The sequence below is a fragment of the Trichechus manatus genome, unplaced genomic scaffold (genome assembly GCF_000243295.1).
Source record: "Trichechus manatus latirostris isolate Lorelei unplaced genomic scaffold, TriManLat1.0 scaffold00156, whole genome shotgun sequence".
Taxonomy (NCBI): domain Eukaryota; kingdom Metazoa; phylum Chordata; class Mammalia; order Sirenia; family Trichechidae; genus Trichechus; species Trichechus manatus.
Genome location: NW_004444092.1, coordinates 4,987,147 through 4,997,355, shown reverse-complemented (window position 1 = coordinate 4,997,355; position 10,209 = coordinate 4,987,147). Strand labels below are relative to the sequence as shown.

Below are 10,209 nucleotides of genomic sequence, written 5' to 3'. Positions count from 1 at the left end.
GGGGTTGTTAACCAATGTCATAAAACAATATGTGTACTACTGTTTCATGAGAAACTATTTGTTCTGTAAGCTTTCACCTGAAGTACAATAAAAAATTTAAAAAAAAAAATGTCAAGGAGGATATTTCCATACCGGGAAAAAGAAAAAAAAAACGGAACTGGCCCACCACCATGACTGAGGAGAAATGAAGATATTTCTGTAAAGGGTCGTACTTCTCATCAGGTGAAATACTGATCCCATTTGCTACATCAAATCCTTCTGCTACCACTTTAACTTCATTTGGACTGTAGTAAACAACATTTGCCCAGCGTAAGTTCAAGTATGTTTCCAAATACTTTAAGAAAATGTCAGAGAAATAGTGGTCATTGGTGGCATAGAAATGTGCAGGTCCAACAGCCACGACATCATTCACACTGAAAGAGAAAAATAACATGCGTGAAAAAATAAAAAGCCTTGTTGGTCTCTACAGTGGTTAAGAGGTCGGCTGCTAACCAAAAGGCTGGGAGTTCAAATCCACCAGCCGCTTCTTGGGGCAGACTTCCTCTGTCCCGTAGGGCTGCTAGGAGTCGGAATCGACTCGACAGTAATGGGTTTTAACGGTTTATAGTCATACACATTGTATTATAATATTGTTTGCCAGAGAACAATTTTTTACTATACCAAGTAATTTGATGACAGGTCATTTAGCAATTATGGCAGGATTATCATAAAAGAAAAAAAGGATTTGGTAGCTATCAGGCTATGTTTTTTGATGGCAAGAAATATATGGTTCAAGATCAATATGTAAGGACAGAGCTGTCCATAGTATAAAGATGGACAGAGACTGGTTGGCTGGTGAGCTGGTCAGGCAGTCAATAACATTTACCTAGTTCCATTTACTCAGTTGCTGGATTTTTCCTGAGTTCCGTTGCTTAGTTAAGAGTCAAACTAAGCTTGACTGTTCAATTTCTACCTGACTCACAAAGCCAGCCTGCTGTGAATGAATAGGTACTCAATAAACACTTGCAGAGAGACCAATGATGAAATTGCCATAGAACAATGCTTCAGGTGAGAGATTTCTACACTAAAAACAATTACATCTTTAAAAGCAGTTAGGCAAGGGTGTTAGTAAATTTAAATTGCAATTACCTTATGCAGAAATTTCTGAAAGAGCTGCTTTATCCTTTGTTAAATGAAAAATAACAAAGCTACAGGGAAGATGGGTCCCGTCTTTCTGAAAGAGCACCATGAGGCCTGAATGGTATTTATGCTCCTATTTATTATGAAGTGCGTTTATGGAAGAATGATCAGGAGTTAAACATGCTTAAACCCTAGGTAGGGACGTAGAAATTAAAAATATTCATCAAGTTTAAAATAAAACAAGCAAGAAGCTAATGCAAGCCGAGCCCAGGAGGTACCTATGATTCTCTTTTCAGCCACATTATCAAATAGCTTTCTGTTCTTGAAGTAGTAGTGACTCACTTCCAACTCTAATCCCTCCAGTTGTGTAGGGCCATTAGCCCATAGCCCTCATTAAGCCTGTGAAAGCTAAAGCCTCATACAAACCACATATAAAGTAGGGCTACTCTTCTTCAGCTAGACAGGTATTATTATTATTATTTTGGTGATGGAGGGTGACAGAGCTAGCAGAAAAAAATGGTGTCTTCTACTCTCAAGATGGACCCAAACAGCGTCTCCTCTGTAGCCCTGCATTTTATCATTTCTCAAAGAAATCCACATAAAGCACTGATTATTATAATGGTTAACATCAACTCTCATATGCCTTGTTCTCCCTGCTCTCCAAGGCAACATTTTTTTGGTTCTTATAAAAGTTGAAAGGACCACCACGGAGGAATATTTGAAAATGCTAGAGATAAACTGGAGAATGAACAAAAGGAGTAAGTACCTTGGAAAAAGCTCATGTTTGACTGTTTTTATATGCAAAAGAGAATTTTCTTCTTCTTCATATTTAAAAATTTCCACTGTATTCTTGCTTTCCGGGTGGTTTACAACAAAGAGATAAACTGTGTCATCTAAAAAATTGTAAGAACAGAGTTACAGGCAATTCCTGGATTACGAACGAGTTCCATTCCTAAATCTGTCTTTAAGTTGAATTTGTACGTAAGTCGCAACAGTTACGCAGGGTTCATATCTAAAGTCAGTCAAATGTTTGTCTTAGAATATAGTATATAGGGTACCTTTCCATGTATAAAAAACATTAAAGAAACACCTCCAGATACACTAAAACACCTTTACCATAATAATAGAGTGATCATAATAATGTTTCGATGTGCAACGCAAAGTAGTGCCCATTTGTTATTACGAACCATTGAATTTTTAATACAATAGGCTTTACGGGGGATTGGTTCATAACTACGCGTTGTACCTAAGTCGGATGTTCCTAACCCGAGGACTGCCTGTAATTTACTAGACATAACCATAGGACCCTTGGGCAGACACTGACATTTAAATACCACAGGCAAGGAAAGGTTGAATGTATAAGCTGTTACACAACCTAAGGAATAATTCTTCTCCTCGTCTTTCCCATCACTGTCTATCTGGTGTTATTTCTGATCAGTGGTCCTCTGACCTTTAAGACAGAATGTTTCCCACTCCATTGACAGAATTCATGAATAATCTGTTTATTGTTTAATTCAAAAACATAGCTATTTTTAATGCTTTGATCATAGGTATATAAGAAGGTTATAAAATCTAAACCATCCTTCAGGTACTAACTGTTAGAAATTTCAAAATGTAGCATAACTTACTGCTAGCTGAAGAGGCAAACAATAGACTTATTTGTATGAAGAAAAAGAAATAATTTATGAGCTAATTGCTCTTCTCTTCTAATCAATATGACCCAAATCTATTTTCCGGAGTCATTTGTAAACAATTACAAGTTTCTTAAGGTTTATAATTCATTAGTTCTTACCGTCATCTATAAAAGTGCTGATGCCATGTGGATTAAATGAAGCCAAATTAAACCCACGGCTGATTCTTAATTCCAGGGCCCGCAGTTTTTTCTCTTTCAAATCCATCATTAGTATTCCTCCAGGCTTATCGGGTGCAAAGCTGTGGAGTCCTGGATGCTTTCGACCCTTTTTCCAAAAGAGAAAGAAAAAAAAACAACTAAATACAAACGGCTTAAATAATTTAATGAACTAAAATGAGAACTACAAATAAATGATAGAGACTTTGGTTAAAGATAGTGACAGAAAGTCACAAACACAAAGAAAACAGAGAGGAGACAAAAGAAACAATTTGAAGCTGGGAAGCTGAAAGATAAACAGTAACTGATTTTGCTGAGTTGGGGCAGAAGATGGAGTTTATTCCCTTCAGAGGGTAAAACAGAAGGTACGAGACACCAGGCAGAGAGTTGAGAGTGGAAAAAAGTGAAAGTTTACATACTGACTTAAGCCCTTGGCCTGTGATTTGCTTCCAAATGCCAGTTGTTGTTGTTGTCAGGTGCCGCTGAGTCGGTTTCAACTCCTAGTAACCCTATGTACAACAAAACGAAACACTGCCCAGTCCTGCAGCGCCATCCTCACAATCCTTGTTATGCTTGAGCCAACTGTTGCAGCCACTGTGTCAATCCATCTTGCTGACAGTCTTCCTCTTTTTCGTTGACCTTCTACTTTACCAAGTATGATGTCCTTCTCCAGGAACTGATCCCTCCTGATAACATGTCCAAAGTATGTGAGACAAAGTCTCTCCATCCTTGCTTCTAAGGAGCATTCTGACTGTCCTTCTTCCAAGACAGATTTGTTTGTTCTTTTGGCAGTCCGTGCTATATTCATATTTCTCGCAAACACCATAATTTAAAGGCATCAATTCTTCTTCAGTCTTCCTTATTCATTCTCCACCTTTCACATGCATATGAGGCAATTGAAAACATCATGGCTTGGGTCAGGTGCACCTTAGTCTTCAATGTGACATCTTTGCTTTTTAACACTTTAACCAGGTCCTTTGCAGCAGATGTGCCCAATGCAATGCGTTGTTTGATTTCTTGACTGCCAGTAATCTTGGTCAATGGATAAGTCAGGACTCCCCTCCTTGTCTCACAGTCCATATCCAATCTATCAGAAACTCCCACTGACTTTACCTTGAAAACACACCCGTTGATAAGGATGTGAAGATTTCTCACTGTTTTCACCATGACTGCCCTTATCCAAACCACCATCAACTATTGTATCAGCTGCCTCCTCAATGGCCTTTCTGTTTCTGTCCTTAACCCCCTACAGTCTATTTTCAAGTCAGCATCCCTATTATGTCAGGTTATATCACACTCAGAACTCCCTAATGGCTTCCCAACTCACTCAGATTAAGAGAGAAAATTCTTACTATTACCTGAAGGCCCTGTATGATCTGCCCTTCTAACCCTCCATCACTCTCCCCACCCCAAGCACCTCATCTCTTTGCCCTCATCTCTACTACTCTCCTCCTTAGTCATGCTGCTTTGGCCATACTGGCCTTGATTTTCTTCAAACCAATCCAACACATTCTCACTCAGGGCCTTCATACACACTGTTCCCTCTGTCCAGGAATGCTTTTCCTCCAGAGATCTGGGACTCCCTCCCTCAATTTCTTCATGTTTGTGCCCAAAAGTCACCTTCTCAGTGAGGCCATTCCCAACCAAACACTCCCTTGCCCTGCTGCTCCCTGTCCTCCCTACCCTGGTTTACTTTTGTCCATTGCCCTTATCACCCTATGACATACATACATATTTATACATACGTAAATACTATAAACTTAGGGGCTTACCGGTAGAAACAGAAAGGCTAGTGAGGAAATTACTGTTGTTCCTTGAGCACAGCAAACTCAGCTCCTCCTCCAAGCTTTTGTGCTCCTCTTTTTTCTGCCTGTAAGTCTCCGCCCCCAAATCTGCAAGGCTCACTTCTTTGCTTCCAACTGATCTCTGGTCAAATGTCACTTTTCAGAGAGACCCTATCTAAAGTGCACCAAACTGAAGTGGCAGTGTGACTCCACCCTCATCACTGCCTCACCCTTCTTTATTTTTTGTTAAAGCATTTACACCATCTTAACATATATAACATCTGTTCATTCTCTCTCTCCCCACTGAGACGTAAGCTCTGTGAGAGCTGGGATTTCATCTCATTTGTTTACTGCTGGATTCTGGTGCCTGGAACAGTGCCTGGTATCTAGTCAACCCTGTTCCACTAATTCCACCTTTATCATGCACTAGATCCCCATTTACGTGTTAGTCTGTTTGGGGACTCTGTTTTGTTATGTTGACTTATCATGCCGAGTCCTATGCCAATATGCCACTTTTTTAATTACTATGGCTTTATAGTCCGTTCTGATATACAGAATGACAAGGCCCCACGCCCTTGTTGCTTTACTTTTTCAAAAGAGTCTTAATTATTTCTGCTAATTTATTCTTCTGTATAAATGTTAGAAATTGATATTCTGAATGGAACCTTACTTTCATTACATTTTCTAGTTAATTTTTGCTAGTGCATAGCAAAGTCATTGGGTTTTATATGTTCATTCTGGATCCAACCATTTCACTAAACTTTCCTCTGAGTTCTAGTAGTCGGTTAGTCTCTTGGATTGTTTAAAAAAGAGGTATTTACATTGTCTGAAACTAATAGCATTTTAAGTTTATTTTCTACCTCACACTTCTTTTTCTTGTACTGACAGTCGTGGCGTTATTGAGCATTTTCTTCTTATTCTGTACATTAATGGGAAGACATGATAATGTTACACCATTAAGGATGACATTTGCTCTAGGTTTCTGGGAAGTTTCCTTCTATTTCTAGTTTATTTGGAGCTTTTAATGAGGAATGAGTGTTGAATTTTATTTAGTGCTTTTTCAGCACTCATTGGGATGATCTAGGTCTCTTCTCTTTTAAATCAGTTAATTAGTAAATTATATACATTTTACACTGATTCATTCTTAAGGTACTTGGTGAAAATGTGTTATTGGTTATTTTTTTAATACACTGCCTTACTCAATTAACTAACATGATGCAATTATATTACATGTACATTTAAAAGAGTGCAAAAAATAATAATAAAGCCTCACATTATGCACAAAATTGGACATAATAGGAATTCCCTTCAATTTTTAAAAATCTATCAACAATAAGATAAATTCAAACCTGCAGGCCCAGTAAAGAGAATGAACTGGGATTATGCTAGTGCCAAGGAGCCCTGGTGGTACAGTGGTTAAAGCACTTGGCTGCTAACCAAAAGGTCGGTGGTTTGAACCCACCAGCCGCTCCTAGGGAAAAAGATGTGGCAGTCTGCTTCCATAAAGATTTAGAGCATTGGAAACCCTATGGGGCAGTTCTACTCTGTCCTATAGGGACGATATGAGTTGGGATTTGGCTGGATGGCAGGAGGTCTGGTTTGGTTTTATGCTACTGCCAAATGACAGGGATGCTTCAGCTATTAATGATCTCCATTTTTAATCAGTATCCTATAAATAGCATGGTTTACATGCATAGGAAGCTCTACCAGTGATGGTGATGATTATTCACGGTTCTCTGAATGCTCCCTGTTACTTAAATCTTTTTTGTATTCTGTAGCAATGTCGTCCAATCCCTCATTAAGTGCGGTGTTAGTTATGAGGTGACCCTCAAACTCGTAACTGTGGAACAGGATGGGTTAGATGGGCTAAAATGCTAGGAAGAGGGCCAAATAACTGCCACGAGTACATGTTTTTTACTTAGACAGCAATGCACTTTGGGAAATACTAAGGACAAAGCTGAGTAAATTAAAAGCAGTATTAAAATGGAAACATTTTTAAATATACAAAAAAAGTCATAAAACCAAGGAAGGATAAGAGAAAAAAAAAATGGAAAAAATTCTGTTCACATGGCTACAAGATCTTTGTCACTGTAACATGCCCTTCACCTGAAATGGCTATAGAAGCCTATGTGAGCCATAGCCTCATCTACCCTGAGACCAGAAGAACTACCACTACCAATCGTTCTGATCAGGGCAATAACAGATGGACTCTGACAGAAGGGGAGAAAGCGCAGAACAGAACTCAAATTCTTAAAAAGTCCAGACTTACTGGACCAGTTGAGATCAGATGACTCCCAGAGACTATCGCCCTGAGATACTCTTTAAACTTTGAGCCCAAACTATTCTCTGAGATCATTTTTAGCAAAATAATGGAGTGCGCACAAAATAAAGGATGTTACCCATAGGTATGGTGCTCTACTAAAACACCATCTACATGAGATTAGAAGGTCAACATTTACTCTAAAGCAAAGATGAGAAGATAAGGGAGCAGAGAAACTAGAATACTGGAAACAGAACAACCAGACCACAGTTAAAGAGAATGTTGACACACTGTGAAAAATGTAATTAATGTTGCTGAACAATCTGTATAGGAATTGTCAAATGGGAACCTAATTTACTGTGTAAACTTTCACCAAAACACAATAAAATATTATTTAAATAAATAATCAAAATGGCTGTAGAGTTACAGGCTTGGAGACCACACCCTTCCTACTTCCAGATTTATTCCTGACGGAAAAATCTTGAAATAGGTGAACTCTGGATTACACAAATCTTTGAGAACACATTCTCTGCAAAAAAAAAAAAAAAAAAAAAAGCAACTGCCTTCTACTTTATTCAGGATTTTTGTATCTTAACGTATGAGCAATTTTGACTTGCAGTCCCAGTGGGTTTTCTAAGCCTATAGACATAAGCACAAGCAGGTGCTTCTAAATAAACCCAGAGTTCTCTATCACTTTATTCACTCTGTGTAGGTAATTAGATAAAACTTTTCTTTTAAAACTGTATTTTTTTCATTAAGTATAAATTTTCATGTTTCTGCTAAAGTTCACAGTATTTCTTCTTCCTCTCAGTACTAACAACCAGGGGCTCACAGTCTTTCATATAATAACCATAGGAGACTGAAGAGTGTACATTCTCTCACCTTTCTCTTAAATCTGACAACTATTTTATTAGTGCTGCGACTCTCTTCTAAAGTATCTCCAACTTTTTCACATCCCTTCTGAGTTGCAGAGCCTGAAAATAATGGATGCTGAGAGGGAACAGAATAATTACAGGCCACATTCAGAGGATATTTGCTTTCTCAAGAAAAAATGGACTCATGAAGATGCCAAGAGTCTCACTGCTGGCCAAGCCAGGAATGAAGGTGGTCAGAACCTCCTCATCAGCCACTTTCATGGATTTCCAATCAGCATGGGTATAAGCGCAGGCCAGCATCACCAAGGCCAATCAATTTTAAAGTCTTTATTATATGCCCAGAAAGGATATTATTTTTCAGCTTACAAGAATGAAGGCAGAAGTGAAGGGTATAAATAAACTCAGTCAATGACTTTCCGCTTATGATAGGCTATTCAGAAAGAAGAAATAAAGGGAAAAACAAAACAATGAAACAACCTTACATCTTGGTTTGGGAGAGCTGGTACATTGTTTGAAAATAAATAACAGCAAGATTATTTGTTAAAACTTGAATATCTAATGAGAGGAAATATGGATGTAGTATTTAAAACAGTATCATGATAGTATCTAATGCGCACAATAATGCCCAATATATCTTTTTTAATAGCACACTTTTAACACATTGAATGTGCTGGAATATTTTAGTGCAATGCAGAGGGGAAATAACGAGCAATAAATCAATTGGTAAACACTTTTCAGCTGTGTGTTTAGATAAGCTTGAGGAAATTTTCCAAGAGCCTGTTAGACCTGTCTTTTTACCAAGACACATTTCAGAGAGTGATGGAATTTTGAAAACAAGTTACTGCTCTGCAGGCCTAATCCAATACCCTTGTACCTCCCCTACTGAGATTGGAGAAGGAAGGAGATACTCACCACACTAAAGAAAGCCAGACCATTGGGAAGTATGGCAATATCTTCAGAGCCAGCTTCTGTAAGTTCAAGGAATAGATAAATGTCATATTCAAATTCTGTTATTTGTCAGATGGTGCACAACTAGGGCTCTGTTTACTTCATCAGAGTGTCTGTATCTTTAGGGATGGTTCGGATTTTTTCCAAGGAATTGCTCTCTTTAATAAACGTCAGTCTAAACTCCTTCCTGCAGTGAACTTCTGACTTTAAATATTAGATATTGCATGTTTACTCAAATCAAAGTCAAGTAATCACCGCATTTACAGCTACAACACGGAAAAAGTTGACATCTGTATGCGCTTATGATAAACATCCAGATGTCCATCTAAAAGTAATTGTCATCAGGGGAATATTACTTTCAGAAGGAAGGGCTCATAGTCATTTAACCATGCAAATATCCTTGTCCCCTTCTCTGCTCATTCAGACTGAAGCAAATACAGACATTTCTCTCATTAACAGAGATGAAACACCTGGGATTACACATGTTCTCTTCAAAAAAACAATGCCGGCTTGTTCTCATAAGCAAACAAAGCTTTCCATTTAATCTTTAAATTTAGACTTTAAATTACAGAAAAAACTAGCAAAAGAAAATTAATGAAAAATACCTTGTACCTAAGCCAGCTGAAGCTTCTAACTCCTGTCTCTGAGGCAGGCTACAATTACTATTGATTGTTTATTGATTGTCGGCAGTACACTCCACACAGCACAGCAAATAATTAGACATAAGGCTTTCCCAGCGGCCTTACTGTGTAAATTCCGCAGACAGATAATAGACCCAAACACAAGAAAAAATGGCTTAGATTAAGCCAAATCATGACACATTCTTTGAGTCCACAAAATCCAATCTTCCCCTTTAAGACCTCTCCAAAGGATTTCTTCAAGATTATTTCTAGGTTGTCAAAACCCAACAGCATCTATCTATCCAGCCATTTTGCTTTTGATTCATGAGTTTCCATTTAGCCTGTTGTCTCCAGTGTCGCTGGCTCTATCAGAATGGGAAAAAGCAAAAACAAAATACAAATGCCAAGAACTTCACTTTGTAAAGATGACCCATCTGCCTGTTCCTTGGAAGGAAGACAGATATAAGTTTAAGCATAGTATAGTGGAGGGATTCTCAATCTGGGGTCTGTGGATTCCCAAGGAGCCCAAATGGGCTTCAAAGGGTCTATGAACCCTGCAAAATTTCTTGTGTATGCACAGATGAGAATTTTTCTGTGAAAAGGGTCCTTGGCTTTTAGCAGATGCAAAAAAGGGTCTGTAATCCCCCCAGATGGCTAAATCCTATAGTGGTTCTCAACTGAAAATGAACAGGAACCTGGGAAAATCTGCATACACACACACACACACACACACACACACACACACACACACACA

At 38.3% G+C, this 10,209-nt stretch overlaps 1 protein-coding gene across 2 annotated transcripts in view; it reads right to left on the bottom strand.

Annotated features, from left to right (window-relative positions):
• Nucleotides 1-10,209, bottom strand: part of PON2 (paraoxonase 2) — a 37,258-nt gene that overhangs the window by 12,139 nt on the left and 14,910 nt on the right. For both annotated transcript variants that reach the window (XM_004386137.2, XM_023740509.1), the window contains exons 3-6: nucleotides 8,800-8,855; nucleotides 2,912-3,077; nucleotides 1,886-2,012; nucleotides 213-413 (exon numbers count right to left, since the gene is read on the bottom strand). In XM_004386137.2, the coding sequence (XP_004386194.1) occupies nucleotides 213-413; nucleotides 1,886-2,012; nucleotides 2,912-3,077; nucleotides 8,800-8,855 (550 nt within the window). The remainder of the gene's footprint in view (nucleotides 1-212; nucleotides 414-1,885; nucleotides 2,013-2,911; nucleotides 3,078-8,799; nucleotides 8,856-10,209) is intronic.